The following is an 18,858-nucleotide window of genomic DNA, read 5'->3' as shown; positions in this document are numbered from 1 at the left end:
CCCCCCCCGTGCCCATTCTTCCCCCAAAAAAATCCAATCAAAATTGCGAGATGGCCAATTTGTTTAGCTTAGTTGATTTTCCCATCCAAAATATCGATTTGAGAAGGACAATCCCCCACAACCTTCAGGGCAATGCTTTTAAGTTATATCCATAAGGTAGGCAATGATTTTGAAGACGGCAGTGTGATAAAAACTTCAAAAAAGGCTCTTTCACTTGAAAATTTTTAGGGATAGTGCCCTGTGTAATAGTCGAGAGTGATTCATAGGCAACTAACCCCCTCTGACGCCCACTTTTTCCAAAAATATATCCAATCAAAATTTTAAGACAGCCATTTTACTAAACGTAGTTTTAAGTTCTGGAAATTAGGTCATTTAGGATTGCATCTCCCCCAAAGTCCTTAGGGCAAGAGCTGTAATTTAAGGACTCTCCGAATCCTTCGTACCATTTGTTATTGAAGAATGATCGTATAATCTTTAGAGGGGGCTCGTTTGATTGGAAATTGAAAGTTCTTGTTCACGTTTTAAGAGTCAAAAGAGATTGAAGGGCAGCTAGCCCCTCTCCCTCCTCTATGCCCTAAATGCATCAGATAAAATTTTGAGATAGACGTTTTGTTAAAATAGTGCAAAGTTCTGATAACAAAAACTCCGGTGTTGACTCAGCCCACCACGGCGCAGGGGTAGGCGTTGGAGTTTATGCCCTGGGGCATAACTTATTAAGGGGGGCTTATAACTTATGGGAAGGGGTTTTGTGTGGGAAGAAAACATAGGAAATCTATTATAATTATCCAATTATAAGGTTAAAATACATACTCTGTGATAGATGTAATAGTGCTTTGGCACACAAATTCCTATTAAGGTAAATTCCAAACAGCCGTGATCACTTTGTGCCAGCAAGTGAAATGGTCTAAACCCCCTGATTGGAGCTATTTTATCAATCCCTTCATTGTTTTCAATCGCTGTCCGCAGATTATGCGAGCTGTCTATTGTTCATATATATGGTTTTGATAAAAGAAGTAGCCTAATCATATAGAGTTTGATGAGATCCTTATTCAATATAAATTGAAAGTTCTAGATCTTTTTTTTAAATCCAAGAATAATCGGACAGTATGCACCCCCCCCCCCATGCAAAAAAAAACTTGAAACTTTTTGCAATCAAAAACGAACAAAAATTAATTGAAAAAAACTTTTCGAAAAATAAGTTTTTCAAAGAAAAATAAAGGCCATTTTAAACTTAACCTCAGGAGATACAAATACCTGTTAAAATTCAAGCTGAAAACGACCAGAAATTACTTTTAAAGAATAAATGAAACCCAAAACGAACAGAAATTAAATAAACAATCATAGCAAAAAACATACAACAAGTAATAATATAAATGAATAAATAGATCTTAAAGCGAGTAATTATTCGACTGAATATAACAATCTAGCTTAAAACGAAACCAAATATTTTGCCATTAAATTATAAATGAAACTTAAAACGAACAGAAATTATATAAAAAATCAATGTGAACAAAACATACAATATATATTAATGTAAATGAATAAATAGATCTTAAAACGAGTGAAACTTAAATTGAATATGCAAATCAAGTTTGAATCAAATAAAAATAACTACAAACAAAAGTTTGGGTATCGTCTCACTGCAAAAGCCTAAAACCTACTGCGTCATTGGCGCTTTACTGAAAACGAATTACATTACAAATGTTTTCTTTTGTACTTAATATTGAAAATAAATATTAAAATTACAGTAAAATTTTGAACTGATGAGCTTTTAGCAATTAATATCATTATGCATCAAATATTCAGTTTAATTTTTTAGTTCTTTTCAAGATTGGTCAAGACAAATATAGTTTCTCTACAAGCAAAATTTGGATACTGTCCCCTTCTTTAACTGTAAAAACCTAAAGCCTTCTGTGTCATTGGTGCTTCACTTAAAACGAATTGCTCGTATATTGAAATTTTGACACTTTTTGTTTCTTACGGAATTTAAAATGAAAATAGAAATCAAATTTAAAAAAAAAACTTGAAATGATTGATCTGTCAAAAATTAGTGTCATTATAGATCTAATATTCGACTTTATTTTTTTCTTAAATTCCGATACAATTGAAGACTCATAAAGCTTTGCCATTTTTTTTTAACTCTGCCATTTTTTATCTAATCGTGTTAGTTTGTTATGAAAACATTCTATGGCTTCTAGGCATTTCTATTTGAGCGTAAAACTGCACCTCAAACTTTGTGGAACATGTCTTTCCTTGCATGAAACACCAAAATATAATAAAATCTCAAGTTTCGTAGTGTTCCACCACTCGCAAGCAAGTGCCATTGGTATTTTTGAATCCGCATGGTCAATTTAGGGCGTGGAGGGTAGGCTAATTCTCGTAGCAGCCCCATTCCGTCGTGGTATGGTTCACATTTTTAACACCTGGCGTCCGGACTAACATATAATCTACCAAGCATACAACTACCCCAAATCAGTATCAATAAATAAATGAAACCCAAAACGAACAAAAATTAAAATAAATATTAGAGTCAAACTCAAAACGAGCATAAATTAATGTGAGTAGGGTTCAAAACCCCTGAGCTCTCTAAAAGCCAGAATATAATTTGAACTTTACTGAAAAAAATCAAATGTGTTTACTGAAAAAAAAATGTGCATTGTCAATTGAATATACATATGCTGATATTTATTCCCTAAAATCTGAATTAATTTTTGATTTCTTAAAGTTACAAAAGTGAAAATATTTCAAAGAATTGTTTTCAGTAAAGCGCCAATGGCGCAGTAGGTTTTAGGCTTCTGCAGTGAGACGATACCCAAACTCTTGTTTGTCGTTATTTTTATTCGATTCAAACTTGATTTGCATATTCAATTTAAGTTTCACTCGTTTTAAGATTTATTTATTCATTTACATTAATATATATTGTATGTTTTGTTTGCATTGATTTTTTATTGAATTTCTGTTCGTTTAAAGTTTCATTTATACTTTAATAGCAAAATATTTGCTTTTGTTTTAAGCTAGATTTTCATATTCAATCTAAGCATTACTCGCTTTAAGATCTATTTATTCATTTATATTATTACATGTTGTATGTTTTTGCTATGATTGTTTATTTAATTTCTGTTCGTTTTGGGTTTCATTGATTCTTTAATAGTAACTTCTGGTCGTGTTGAGTTTGAATTTTAACAGGTATTTTTATCTACTGAGGTTAAGTTTAAAAATGCCTTTACTTTTCTTTTAAAAACTTATTTTTCGGAAAGTTTTTTTTTAATTAATCTGTAACAAAACTTGTAGAATTCGAGCGTTAGGTCCATCCCGGTATTGAATTCCATTGGTTTACTACTTCTCCTTACAAGATTCAATAATTTCAGCTGGTTCATTCCTAACTTAATTCATTAAATTCATTACTTAGCTGTGTAGTTTGGTTATTAGTCAGAAATCCAACTGAGAAGGTCAATGGAGAATTGCAGACAAATGGATAAAATGGCAGAGAATTCAAAATGCGATATTACAAAAAAAAAATTTGAAAAGCCAGAAATCTTTATTTTTTAGTCATTTTACTTTTGTAAACATGCATAACCAGATATTTTGAACTTTCTGCTGGAAATTCTCTGTTAACTTAGGAGGGAAGTATAAGTTTTTCCAGAAATTTGAAGAACGATTCAAGAACACATTCAAGAATTATGCTGTGTAAGATCTGACAGAAACCAGTTTGCCTCTCTGGGATCGATTATGATTTGCTTTTTTTAGTGAGAAAAACTATGATGTATGTATATTTTTATTAGATATTTAATGTATAGAGGTAGCCTAGTGTGGGGGGATATTTAACATAATGCGTTTTGCGTGACCTGCTTTCCATAATTCTCTGTTGTAGTTTCCATAATTTTGTTTCTAAAGTATTATATTATCATTGTGTTCTGGTATATTTCATTAGGATTAACCTAACTTCCCTCATTGGGTGTGTTCTGTTTCAGAGACAAGTACCAATGATTTTTCACTTGACTGACAAACAACTTATCAAATCGAGCGCTTTCTGATTTAGTTTACGAGAAATGCAATTCTGGAGGGGAGGGGGGTACTGTCCCTACATCCTGCCCAAGTTAGGTGTCCAGTGCCTTCAGAAACAAGAAAAAAAAATATTATTAGACTGTATTTTTGTCAGTCAATCAGTCAGTCTGAAATGGGTTTGAAAAGAAAGGCAAAGTAGAGTTTAATGCCTAGTTACATTCCTTCTAAGTAACATACTTATGGTTTTGTAAAATTAACTTGGATGGTAGTTGGTCTGACATTTGCTTTGAAATGTCAAGTACCAATAAGAAGCGTATGTTGCTGTCACCAAACCCAACCATATAACTGTCAAATGCTGTGAATGTGACGCTAAAATAAATAAAGACTATTTTAAAGATCATGTTCATTGAATTCACAACAATCTCTAAGAAGCACCAAAATAAATGATTGTGCTGTTGTTTAAAGACTCGTTTAAAACATCAAAGAAGCAAAAGCAAAATGACAATATTACAGTCACTACAGCATTTGCAAGTGAAAATATTTCCGTGGTGATACTTTCCTCACCAATTACTTAGACCCTGCCACTGCCTGATGACGCTATAGTCAGTGGAGATGCCAGCTTACAATCAATATTTTCAGGCGTGAAATCTCTCTTATGATAGGCAGCGGAATAGCACTGCCTAAGTAAAGAACGATGCTGGCAAAATGTATTTTTTGGGGGGGGGGGGGGTACACCAGGGCACTTCGTATCAAAGGAGTTGTCTTGGAAACTTCGAAAAGGGCTAATTCGATTGGACATTGAAAGGGCTAGTTCCCTTTTTAATTGTCGAAAGTAATTGGAGGGCAACTAACCCCCCTCCCACGCCCACCATTTCCCCAAACACAATAAATCAAAATTTTTAGATAGCCATTTTTTAACGTAGTTGAAAAGTTCGGAAATTATGTCCTTGGGCAAAAAATTTGAAAATTGAAAAGACGTGGGTATCAGATCAGATCAGAATTTGAGGTTTTCTGGCATAACCAGCAACACTTTAAGCGTCCTGAAGTACTGGTTCTGCCTGCCTACCAGTGGGTAAAGGCAGGCACACATAGCAGCCCCCACCCCTGGGGTGTAAGAGGGGACTCAACAGGTGAGACCTAGACATATTTTAACTTGTAATTTGACTACAGTAACCAATCCTTGGGTTTATGCCACTGCTACTATTGATGCTTGATGTTTTGTGCTGATTGCTTTCTATTCTTCAAATTTCACAATCCCCTGCTTTGGTATTTGAAATTTGTTACTTGATTGTGGACTATATCCTGCCTTATACCCAATCTGTCTTATACCACTGCTTATTCTGTCCCTGTTTTGTTGTTTACTTCAGATAAGAAATGAACAGTCAACTCAAGTCACCTCGTGAACTAAGGTCTGAGAGCTCAATCCAATTCTCTGGATAAGAATCTGTTTCAGAGCAACTACTCATGCTCACTAACCACATATATAGCATAAAAATCAAACATAAAATGCTAGCAGATTCACTAAAACCTGACAACCTTAAATCTTCAGTGAAAGGGTTACTTGATGACCTTATATTGGCTAAGATCTCTTCCAAGGTAGATGAGGCAGTGGTTAAAATGAAAGAGGAACAGACATTCATGCAACATAATGTCACTATCTCTTCAGATAAGCTGGATGCAATCAAGCAGGAGGTGTATGCTGGCCTCAACCTAGATCTTAGTAATCTATTGGATAAAACTCTTGAAAGCTATAACAGACGCATATTTTCTGTTGAATCTTCATTGGCTACTTTAGAGTCATCCATGATAGACCTTAAAAACTCTTTCCAGCCTATCCAGTCCAACCTGGCAAGATTAAATGACCGTTTTGAACAGCAGGATTTGAGCAACCAAATTATTGTCGTTGGGGTGAAAGAGGAGACCTCCATTGAAAACACTGAAAGTCAATTCTTGTCACTATGTGCTGGGAAATTTCCTGGCATACAAATTATTCAGTCTGATGTTGTATCAGCCAAAAGAATTGGCAAACCATCTGCAAAACACAGACCCATAGTTGTTGGATTTTGCAACTTACGAGTTCGTCAACTGCTTCTCAGACAAAAGAAGGATTTGAAAGGATCTGGGATTCTATTTACTGAGACGCTTACAAAACCACGCTTACAACTTCTTTCATATACCTAGTCAAAGCTTGGCTTACGTAATGTTTGGTCGAGTAAAGGTGATACCCTGTATAAAACCCAATCTGGAAGAGTGTTTAAGTTTAATAATCAGAATGAAATTGATTTATGTGCTGCAAATGCAGAAAATTAAAGTGATTGATTTAGATTTATTTTGTTATAATATATCGTATTGTTTCTGTAGGAATTTACTTGATGTTCTTAAGATATTCCTCTATTATTCTTTACTGTCCTCACATAATTTTGACTTGTACCATATTACACTTTGTGCCAATGGTTTGGATGATATGTCCCTTCCCACTAATATTTCTTTATGTTTGTTTGTGATTCTGTCACCTTCATGTTGTCTGATTTACATTATATTCTTCTCGTGTCATTATACTTGTAACCCCCATAATATCAACTGGTCACACATTATAGTTGTGCTAATACTTATAATAATATGTGCCTTCCCACTGATTTTTCTTTATGTTTGTTTATGTTCCTTTCACCATCATGTAGCTTGGCTTCTATAATGTTTTTTTCATGTCAGCACACTTGCAGCTCATATAATTTTCACTGGTCCCATATTGCATTTTGGGCAAATATTATGAATCATATATGTTATCCCACTGTTATTTATTTATATTTTTATGTTTGTTTGTGATCCTATCACCTTTATGCAGGCTGATTTCTTTCATATTTTTGTCATTTCAATTGCAGCTCATGTAATCTTGACTGGTTCAACATTACACTTAGTGCCAATATTCTGATGAATATGTGCCATGCCGCTATTGTTTCCTTATCTGGGTTGGTGATCCAACCGCCTTTCTGTAGGCTGAATTCTACCATATTTTTCTCATGTCAGCACACATGCAACTCACATTATTTTGATTGGTCCCATATTATATTTTTGGTCAATATTTTGAATAATATATGCCATCTTATTGATATTTCCTTATCTTATTTTTTGAGGCTATCACCCTAGTGTACCCTGAATTCTATCATATTTTTGTCATGTCAGTATATATGCAGCTCTCATAATTTCTTACTACCCATATTATACTTCGGGCTAATATTTGGAATAATATGTGTCATTCCATTGATATTCATTTATATTTGTCTGTGATCCTATCACCTTCAGGTAGGCTGACTACTATTATATTTTTTTTTTCATGTCAGCATACTTACAGCTTACATAATTTACTGGTCCCACATTATAAATTGGGCCAATACTTTGAATAAAATGAGTCATTCTACTGATATCTCTTTATGCTTTTTGTGATGCTCTCACCTTCATGTAGCCTAATTTCTATTATGTTTTTATCAGTCCAGCACACTTGCAGCTCATGTAATAGCAAATGGTGTCACATTATACTTTGGTCCAATACTTTGGATAATTTGTGCCATCCCACTTATATTTCTATGTGTACATTTATTATGTGTGATAATTATGGGTGATTTCTCTTTTCTTTTGAATTCTTCTATTCTTAATTCGGTTATATTTGATCAACCAAGTAGGGCTGCTAAGCAAGAGACTCACACGCTTGACCCTCTACTTGAATCTATGGTTAATTCAAGCTGTAATTATCACACTACCATTGATTATCGTGATAAAATTATACTCTCACTGTCTTTAAATAGTAGGTTTAATGTATTTTGTTTGAATGTGCGTGGGATAAGAGATAAGTGGGATAGTCTGAAATCGTATTTATGGTCTGATAATTCTTTCCCTTTTGATGTAATAGGTTTAACAGAAACATGGTTATCTGAAGGTGAAAATTTTACAACCTATGATATGCATGGTTATGTTGCTGTCCATATCCCCAGAATGGTAACAAAGTGCTCAGGGGGTATTTCTTTATTTATTAAGTCTGATATTGAGTTTAGAAGAAGGCCTGACCTTGAATCCTTGTTTACATCAGCAGTGTGAAATAGTAGGACAGTTTATTCTCTTGTTATTGATCTGAAAAGCCAGTTTGCATGTGACACTGTTTGTTTGTTTTATAAGCCCCCTCCTTTTCCAACACTGTGCTCTGTGATTTGCTTGATCAACTTTCTTGTGTGGGGTCTTTCTCTAAAAAATGTATTTGTGTTTTGGGAGATTTTAATTGTAATATGTTAAATATTGGATCAAGTGATGATTGTGACCATCTCTTTGATGTGCTTTCTTCTGCTGGTCTACTTCTTTCAATTTTTTTTACTTCTTGTGTTGACCCTACTAGAAATTCTGCCACTTTAATAGACAATGTTTTCATTTCTCATTATTCTAATTTTAAGTTTACTTCTGGTCTTGTTTTCACTGATCTTCCTGATCATTTCCCTATTTATGTTTCACTTTTTGTGCCTCAAGCTGAGATTTCTGTGGATGAGCAGGGTGAGTCTTCTTTTAGAACTTCCACAGATAAAGAAATTTCTAATTTAATACATAGTCTTCAGAGTAATGATTGGTCTAGTGTTCTTGAAGCTAATGATGTTGATTGTGCAACGAATTTATTTTTGTGTCGTATGGGAGCTCTGTTGGATAAGCAATTTCCTCTTAGAAAGAGGCCAAGGAATTCCATACCCAAATGTCCATGGATGTCTAGAGGTTTGATCACTGCTACACATATGAAAGCGTCTCTGTTCTAGTCTGCATGTAAATGTAAGAAACAGGTTGAAGTATAAACTTTATAAAAATGTGCTTACTTCTTCAGTGCATGCAGCCAAAAAGCTATATTTTTCGCGTTGAATTGATGAGTGTAAGGGAATTTGCGAAAGGTTTGGACTGTAGTTAATGAAGCTCTTTCCCGCAAGAAACTCAAATAGTCCCCCCCTTGTCGGTACAGAAGAGCTGATGGATCTTTCGTGGACAAAAATTCTTCAGCAAGCGCCTTCACTTCGTATTTCACCTCACTTCCTTCAGTTCCTAATCCGTCCTACAGCAGAGTAAGTAGTTTTCCCTTAGTAGAAAAGTCATTTTTCCTTTTTCCATGCAGTGATAATGAAATTTCTAACATTATTTCTCAGCTTTCAAGTAGCCGTTCAGTTGATGGTTTTGGTTTGAGCTGTAATGTTCTTAAAAAAATTGGTCAGTTTGTTTCTATCCCCATCTCACACATAACTAACCTCTTTCTTTCTTTCGGTCGTTCACTCTGTTCTTTTGTCTAATTTATCTTCATTTAGAGTGCATGGAGTCCCACTTGAATGGTTTAGGTCTTAACTCTCAGGGAGATCTTAGTATGTTTCGGTTAATGGTACTCCTTCCTCTTCTTTGCCTATTTTGAAAGGAGTCCCACAGGGCTCTGTGCTTGGACCTCTTTTATTTTTAATTTATATTAATGATCTTGTTGATGGTCTTTATCACTTTGTGCACCCTATTCTTTTTGCTGATGACAGTAACTTTTTCATTACTGCAGTGGACCTACCATCTGCCACTTCCCTAGCTCAAGGTCTTCTTGATAAAGTAAATGATTGATGCTTGTCGAATGGTATGACTCTCAACAGCCAAAAAAGTACCTTTGTACACTATAGAACCTCTTATTGTATGAGAGACGCAGGGGAGCAACCCATCCTGACTTGTGGGACGGATATTATACCGCAAACTACTATAGTAAAATTTCTTGGTATGCATCTTGACTGTTTTCTTTCTTTCAATCCCCATGTAATTCATAGTCGTTCGCTTGTCCTCCGCCAATCTTCAATGTTATACAGGGTTAACTCATTTCTTCCCCCATATGTTATGCTTTCTCTTTATTATGCTTTTATTTTTCCTTACCTTTCTTATTGCTGTTCTGTCTGGGGTAGTACTAATAAATCTCTTCGCTGCTCACTTCAAAGAGCCCAAAATAGGGCAGTGAAGGCCACTTTTCTTCTACCTCGTTTTTACCCTTCCTCTGATCTTTATAATGATACTGGAATAGCTCCGCTGGATCGTATTGTTGGTAAAAGTTACCTTTATTTAGCACATTCTGCTTTTCTAGGTACACTTCCACCATCTCTGCAGCAGTTTTTCTTTCTGTCAGGCTCAGGTAGGTACTCTTCTTTTTTACATAGCTCTTATCGCAGGTTCATTCTACCTAAGCGATCATCGACAGCAGGTCAGAGGTCTCCTGTTTATCGATCTATTTTACCATGGAACTCCATCCCTCCTGATGTCCCTCTATCTCTTTCTGCAAAGGCACTTTCTCACTGGGTATTTCCAGTACAGTATTTCCCTCTTTTTTTCTTCTTTTTTTTTGCATTTCATCAAAATTTATATGTCTTTTTTTTCATTCAATATATTTTTCTGATTTTTTTTTTTTTTTTTTTTTTATTTAATCCTAATTTTCAATATATTCTTCGTTTATATATTTTTTTTTTCAGTTATTTGTGAAGTTTCCTGTTAATTCTATTATTTTCATAAATGTCTCTTGATCCATTTTTTTTTTTTTTTAAGTATGTTTTTTTTCTGTTTTTTTTTAATGCTGACATTGCTTATCGAACCCGTTTGTGATGTCACAACTTTGCTTATCATAGCCCCTTTAACAGTAGCATGCTGGTGCCATGGGGTAGAAGGCAACTCTGTGTTGATAAGCCATTTAAACTTTATTAATTAGGGAATGGATTTGACAAGAGATAGACCAGTATAAAATCCAAATTGTTTTTAGAGGACAAATTATGTTATGAGAAGATGTTTTTATTTTTATAGGTCCTTGCGCTCATGAAGGGAAAAGGTTTGTAAAATCCCCCTTCCCCCAAACTCAAAATTTTCTAAAATTCTACTTTAGAAGCTTTTTAAATATTTCTAAAGCATTAATTGATAGAGGGCTATAAACATCAGAATTGACTTTAGAATACAAGTTATGTCATGGGAAGATATTTTTGAAATCCCCCCTACTTAAAACTCAAAAATGCCTAAAATTTTACTTAAGAAGTTTTTAAATATTTCTAAAGCACTAATAGACAGAGCTCTACAAATATCAGAATCGACTTCAGAGGACAAATTATGTTATGGGAAGATGTTTTTGAAATCCCCCTTCCCCCCAAACTAAAATTTTTCCAACATTTTACTTTAGAAGCTTTTTCAAATATTTCTAAAGCGCTAAGACATAGAGCGCTACAAACATCAGAATCAACTTTCAGAGGACAAATTATGTTATGGGACTATGTTCTTGAAATCCCCCGTCCCCCCAAACTCAAAATTTTCCAAGATTCTGCTTTAGAAGCTTTTTTAAATATTTCTGAAGAGCTAAGACATAGAGCGCTACAAACATCAGAATCGACTTCAGAGGACAATTTATGTCATGGGAAGATGTTTTTGAAATCCCCCTTCCCCCCAAACTCAAAATTTTCCAAAATTTTACTTTAGAAGCTTTTTTAAATATTTCTAAAGCGCTAAGACATAGAGCGATACAAACATCAGAATCAACTTTCAAAAGACAAATTATGTTATGGGAAGATGTTCTTGAAATCCTCCTTCCCCCCAAACTCAAAATTTTTCAAAATTCTACTTTAGAAGCTTTTTTAAATATTTCTAAAGCGCTAAGACATAGAGCGCTACAAACATCAGAATCGACTTCAGAGGACAATTTATGTCATGGGAAGATGTTTTTAAAATCTCCCTTACCCCCAAAATCAAAATTTTCCAAAATTTTACTTTAGAAGCTTTTTTTAAATATTTTTAAAGTGCTGATACATAGAGTGCTAAAAAAATCAGAAACGACTTTAGAGTAAAATTTATGTTATGGTAAAATTTTTTTGAAATTCCCCTTTCCCCAAAACTCAAAAATTTTCAAAATTTTGCTTTAGAAGCTTTTTTATATATCTCTAAAGTAATAAGAAAAAGAGCGCTAAGAACATCACAATCAATTTCAGAGGACAAATTTTGTCAAGGGAAGATGTTTTTGAAATCCCCCTTTGCCCAATACTCAAAATTTTCGCAAATTCTACTTTAGAGGCTTTTTTATATATTTCTAAAGCGCTAAGACATAGAGCGCTACAAACATCAGAATCGAATTTAGAGGACAAGTTATGTCAAGGGGAGATTTTTGAAATCCCTCTTCCCCCCAAACTCAAAATTTTCTAAAATTCTACTCTAGAAGCTTTTTAAATATTTCCAAAGCACTAACAGATAGCACGCTAAAAACATCAGAATCGACTTTAGAGGCCAAATTAATTCTACAATAATTCGCCCTTCCCCCCAAACTAAAAATTTTTTTCAAATCCCCCTTTGCCCCAAACTCAAAATTTTCGAAAATTCTACTTTAGAAGCTTTTTTAAATATTTCTAGAGCGCTAAGACATAGAGCTCTACAAACATCAGAATCGACGTTAGAGGACAAGTTATGTCATGGGAAGATGTTTTTGAAATCCCCCTTCCCCCCATACTCAAAATTTTTCCAAATTCCACTTTAGAAGCTTCTTTAAATATGTTTAAAGCGCTAAGACATATAGCACTACAAAAATCAGAATCGACTTTAGAGGACAATTTTTGACAAGGGAAGATGTTTTTGAAATCCCCCTTCCCCCAAAACTCAAAATTTTCAAAATTTCTACTTCAGAAGCTTTTTTATATATTTTTAAAGTACAATGACAGTATGCTACAAACTTCAGACTCTAATATTGAATAAAGTTTATGTTATAGGAAGATGTTCTTGAAATCCTCCTACCCCTTAAACTAAAAAATTTCCGAAATTCTGTTGTTGAAGCTTTTTTATATATTTGTAAAGCGCCAGACGTAGAGCGCTACAAACATCAGAAACAACTTTAGAGGACAATTTATGTCATGGGAAGATGTTTTTGAAATCCCGTTTTGCCCCAAACTCAAAGATTTCCAAAATTCTAATTTAGAAGCTTTTTAAATATTTCTAAAGCGCTAAGACATAGAGTACTACAAAAATCAGAGACGACTTTAGATGACAAGTTACGTCATGGGAAGATGTTTTTGAAATCCCGCTTCCCCCCAAACTAAAAATTTTCGAAAATTCTACTTTAGCTGCTTTTTAAAAATCTCTAAAGCACTAATAGATAGAGTGCTAAAAGCATCAGAATAGACTTCAGAGGACACTTTATATCAAGGGAAGAGGTTTTTAAAATCCCACTTTCCCCCAAACTCAAAATTTTTCTAAATTCTACTTTAGAAGCTTTTTTAAATATTTCTAAAGCGCTAAGACATAGAGCGCTACAAACAGCAGAATCGACTTTAGAGGACAAGTTATGTTATGGGAGATATTTATGAAATCCCCCTTGCCCCCAAACTCAAAATTTTCTAAAATTCTACTTTAGAAGCTTTTTAAATATTTCTAAAGCACTAATTGATAGAGGGCTACAAACATCAGAATTGACTTTAAACGACAATTTATGTCATGAGAAGATGTTCTTAAAATCCCCCTTCCCCCCAAACTCAACATTTTCCAAAATTCTGCTTTAGAAGCTTTTTAAATATTTCTAAAGCACTAAGACATAGAGTGCTACAAACATCAGAATCGACTTTGGAGGACAAGTTATGTCATGGGAAGATTTTTTTTAAATCCCACTTCCCCCCAAACTCAAAATTTTCAAAAATTCTACTTTAGAAGCTTCTAAAATATTTCTAAAGCACTAATAGATAGAGTGCTAAAAACATCAGAATAGACTTCAGAGGACACTTTATATCAAGGGAAGAGGTTTTTCAAAATCCCACTTTCCCCCAAACTCAAAATTTTTCAAAATTCTACTTTAGAAGCTTTTTTAAATATTTCTAAAGCGCTAAGACATAGAGCGCTACAAACATCAGAATCGACTTTAGAGGACAATTTATGTCATGGGAAGATGTTAATGAAATCCCCCTTTGCCCCAAACTCAAAATTTTCAAAAATACCACTTTAGAGACTTTTTTAAATATTTCTAAAGCGCTACAACATAAAGCACTACAAACATCAGAATCAAATTTAGAGGACAAGTTATGTCATGGGGAGATTTTTTTGAAATCCCCTTTCCCCCCAAACTCAAAATATTCTAAGATTCTACTCTAGAAGTTTTTTCAATATTTCCAAAGCACTAATAGATAGCGCGCTAAAAACATCAGAATCGACTTTAGAGGCCAAATTAATTCTACAACAATTCCCCCTTCCTTCAAACGCAATTTTTTTTTACATTCCCCTTCACCCCAAACTCAACATTCTACTTTAGAAGCTTTTTTAAATATTTCTAAAGCTCTAAGACATAGAGCGCTACAAACATCAGAATCGACTTTAGAGGACAATTTATGTCATGGGAAGATGTTTTTGAAATCCCCCTTTGCCCCAAACTAAAAATTCTACTCTAGAAGCTTTTTAAATATTTCTAAGGCACTAATAGAAAGCACGCTACAAACATCAGAATCGACTTTAGAGGTCAAATTAATTCTACAATAATTCCCCCTTCCCGCCAAACTCAAAATTTTCCAAAATTCTGCTTTAGAAGCTTTTTTAAATATTTCTAAAGCGCTAAGACATAGAGCGCTACAAACATCAGAACCAACTTTAGAGGACAAGTTATGTCAGGGGAAGATGTTTTTTGTAATACCCATTACCCATTGAAATTTTGAAAAAACAACATTTTACCTTAATTGTCAGTTATCAGTTTCTTTTTCTCTGGCTTTAGTTCTGAAAACGCACTTTCAGTTATTTGAGCATAATTTTAAGCCATATCAATTTTATAAGTTATGTCATGGTAAAATTTTCTTGAAATAACCATTGCCCATTGAAATTTTGACAAAACAACATTTTGCCTTAATTTTCAGTTAACAGTTTCTTTTTCTCTGGCTTTAGTTCTGAAAATCATTTGAGCAGAATTTTAAGCCATATCAATGTTTTAATTCCAAAATTTAGGAAATGTATTTGCATATATGTAAAACCTTATAAGTTGGGATTGAGCAAAGTTTTGAAGCTGAAATAATTTTATTGTACTTCATTTAAACAGAAGATCTATTTTGCAAGGTTCCATTGCTATAACTCACAGATTTTTAAAGGTCATTCAAAGTTTTTGAAATCCTCCTTACCATTCATCCCATTCCCCCTTCATACTCTAAAATCTGGTTGATAATTTGAAAAGCCTTATTTTCCATGGGGGTATTTTTTTTTTGGGGGGGGGGGGTATTTTCCGTGAGGGTATTTCCTGTGGGGGGGGGGCTATTTTCCACAGGAAGGTATTTTCCAGGGGGGATTTTCTGGCGGGTATTCACCAAGAACCACAAATTTGATGGTATGAGTTTTATTAAAATCTTTGACTTTTAGGGGTTGTTTCCCCCTTTTATGAAACTCAGACAAATTTTTTAGACAGGCAAAGTATCAACCAAATTTTAGAGTATGATTCCAGTGCAACATGTTGCAACAAAATGGTCAGCTTAGATTAGTATAAGCAGGGGCACTGCAAGCAGGTTGCTGACCACTGCCCCTGCCCTCCCCCTGCGATTAAATCCCCTTGCAGCTAACCTTTGCACCCTTGAAAGAAAATTTTTATATAAGTTCCAGCATTTTTTACATATTTTAAATTGTGGATGTAAAAAAGAAAAGCAAAATTTTTCAACATTATAGGATTAAGTTATTTGAATATGTTTTATGTCTTTGTCTAACAAATACCCGTTAGTCTGGTTTATTTGTCTAACAAATACCCATTTGTCTGGTTTCCTTGTACAGTCTATAGCGGTGGGTTATTTATAATGCACAAGTACCAAATAATCCATATTCATTTTGATTATTTTTTTTTTTTGGAAACCCCTTAACATTTTGAGTTGGGTAACCACATAAAACATATTCAAATAGCTTAATCCTATGATGTTTAAAAATTTTGCTTTTCTTTTTTACATCCGCAATTTAAAATATGTAGAAAATGCTGGAACTTATATAAAATTTTTTTTTCAAGGGTGGAAAGGTTAGCTGCAAGGGGATTTGATAGCAGGGGGGGGGGGAGGGCGGGCGGTTGTCAGCAACCTGCTCATGGTGCCCCTGCTTATATTAATCTAAGCTGACCATTTCGTTGCAACGTGTTGCACTGGAATCATACTCTAAAATCTGGTTGATAATTTGCCTGTCTAAAAAATTTGTCTGAGTTTTGTAAAAGGGGGAAACAACCCCTAAAAGTCAAAGATTTTAATAGAACTCATACCATCAAATTTGTGGTTCTTGGCAAATACCTGCCAGAATATCCCCCCCTGGAAAATACCCCCCCACGGGAAATACCCTCTATCTATTAGTGCTTTAGAAACATTTAAAAAGCTTCTTAAGTAGAATTTTAGACATTTTTGAGTTTTGGGGTGGGGGGACTGCAAAAACATCTTCCCATGACGTAACTTGTCTTCCAAAGACAATTCTGGTATTTTTAGCGCTCTATCATTTAGTGCTTCAAAAATATTTAAAAACCTTCTAAAGTAAAATTTTAGAAAATTTTTAGTTTGGGGGGAAGGGTGATTTTAAAAACCTCTTCCCTTTATGAGTTCATGGACCTATAAAAATAAAAACATCTTCTCATAACATAATTTGTCCTCTAAAAACAATTTGGATTTTTTTTACTGGTCTATCTCTTGTCAAATCCTTTCCCTAATTAATAAAGTTTAAATGGCTTATCAACACAGAGTTGCCTTCTACCCCATGGCACCAGCATGCTACTGTTAAAGGGTTATGATAAGCAAAGTTGTGACATCACAAATGGGTTTGATAAACAATGTCAGTTATATAGTAAATAAGTTAAATGGATTGTTAAATGAAAATAGGATTTTGGAATATACTTTAATGAACAAGGTTAAAAGCTGAAGTTGTGTAAGGTAAGTAGTGATTTATAATTATGATAGTAATATAGGATGAAATGTGAGCTAAAACAACTAGTAATGTGCAGTAATTTACCATTATATAGAGGGGGGAAGGAGTGGAGGTAGGGGTAAAATTCTACTTTAGCTACTTTTGACTATCTTAGAAAGGGGTTAGGTTAAGAAAATGAAACTTTCAGGGATGGGTCTACAGGCTAAAGTATGTCCTGGGAAGATATTTTGAAGTATCTACCTCCACTCCTTCTCCCTCTAGAGGGTCCTGACCTTTGATGACCTTTAAAAATATGTGAGTTATAGAATTGAAACCTTGCAAAATAGATTTTCTGCTTAAATAAAGTAAAACAAAATTGTTTTCAAAATTGCTGCACAACTTTGCTCAATCCCAATTTATAAGGTTTTAAAGATATGCAAATACATTTCCTGAATTTTGAAAATAAACTATTTATATGGCTTAAAATTCTACTCAAATAACTGAAATTGCATTTTCAGAGCTAAAGCCAGAGAAAAAGAAACTGATAACTGAAAATTAAGGTAAAATGTTGTATTGTCAAAATTTCAATGGGTATAGTCCTGTCATGTAGGCAAATTTCAGGACCCTTTAGAGGAAGAAGGAGTGTAAGTATGTATTTAAAAATACCTTCCTGGTACATACTTGAGCCTGTAGACCCATTCCTGAAAATCTCATTTTCCTAACATAACACCTTTCCAGGATAGTAAAAAGTAGCTAAAGTAGAATTTTACCGAAGTAGGTACTTCAAAGTACCTTCCTGGGACATACCTTAGCATGTAGATCCATCCCTGAAAGTTTCATTTTCCTAACCCAACCTCTTTCCAAGATAGCCAAAAGTAACTAAAGTAGAATTTTACCAAAATGCTGAAGCTACTTTCCTGAATATACATTCCAAAGTATACCTTTTTTATTTCTTGATTTAACAGAAAAGAAGCAATGTCAACAGAATCAAGAAACAGGAAAATACATGGGAAATATATGTATTGCACATTAGGGGGCATTGGAGGTAGAGTAAAGTGAAGTAATTTTAGGAATTATATATAGGCTATACCTAAGAATTTTTAGATTTTTCAAAGTTGTTTTCAAAACTTCTTAGCTTTTCTTACTCAATAGGCTACCCTCAAATATGCATTGGTAGGCCTACTGCTCTATTAATTTCATTCAATTATTTATCATTTAAAAAAATATCACTTCTATTAGCCTATGCATTGTGTCCTTGTAGCCTATATTGTAGCAAAACCTTCAACATAGGCCTAACTACAGTCCTACTAGGCCTAGTTTAAACTAATTTGTGATTGGAAAGCAGGACTTTAACTGATTTTATACATTGAAAAAAAAACTAAACACTAAGTACAATGTCATTTTGTCTTAGAAGCAAAGTTTGGCGATTATAGGCCTACCTAAAGGGCCTTGAAAAGAGTAAGCTATATTTTACCTTTCCTAATTGATCTGCTCCACAAACCATTTAATGACACACAAAGCTCGTATGCAGTTTTACATGTCAAAGAAAATGCAAGAATGTCTCTGCTCCTGAGATGCCTAGTTATCAAAACTAGAACCTCCTCTGGTAATTCCATAAGCTCCATGCTTTTGTATTTCAAACTTTCTGCTTTCTAATTTATGCCGATCGCCAATTGCTGATTGCATTCAAACATTACGCTCAAAATTGAATCACGTTCATAAAAGTGCTGAATCTAGAGGGGAGGGGTAAGAGGAGGGTGACCGGCGTTTACCTTCCCCCCGGAAAATACCCCTCCCCCGGAAAATACCCCCCGCAGAAAATACCCCACCAAAAACTACCCACCGCGAAAAATACCCTCCCCTGTAGAAAATAAGGCTTTCCAAATTTGAGACTTTTATTTGAATTTTTTTTAACTTCCATAGGGGAAGGAATTTTGGTACTTGTGTATTATGCGCCCGTCACTCAAGTTTACGCTGTGTAAA

At 34.2% G+C, this 18,858-nt stretch overlaps 1 protein-coding gene across 2 annotated transcripts in view; it reads right to left on the bottom strand.

Annotated features, from left to right (window-relative positions):
• The window catches only part of LOC148944508 (F-box only protein 31-like), an 85,079-nt gene extending 66,564 nt beyond the window's left edge, over positions 1–18,515 (bottom strand). For both annotated transcript variants that reach the window (XM_089100190.1, XM_089100189.1), the window contains exon 1: positions 18,350–18,515. In XM_089100190.1, the coding sequence (XP_088956316.1) occupies positions 18,350–18,500 (151 nt within the window). In that variant the 5' untranslated portion in view covers positions 18,501–18,515. The remainder of the gene's footprint in view (positions 1–18,349) is intronic.
• Between the last annotated feature and the right edge of the window lie 343 nt (positions 18,516–18,858).

Source organism: Artemia sp. Qi Xiang Cuo, chromosome 14, assembly GCF_049724085.1.
Source record: "Artemia sp. Qi Xiang Cuo chromosome 14, ASM4972408v1, whole genome shotgun sequence".
In the NCBI taxonomy this organism is placed as follows: domain Eukaryota; kingdom Metazoa; phylum Arthropoda; class Branchiopoda; order Anostraca; family Artemiidae; genus Artemia; species Artemia sp. Qi Xiang Cuo.
This window is presented reverse-complemented; position numbering and strand designations above follow the sequence as displayed.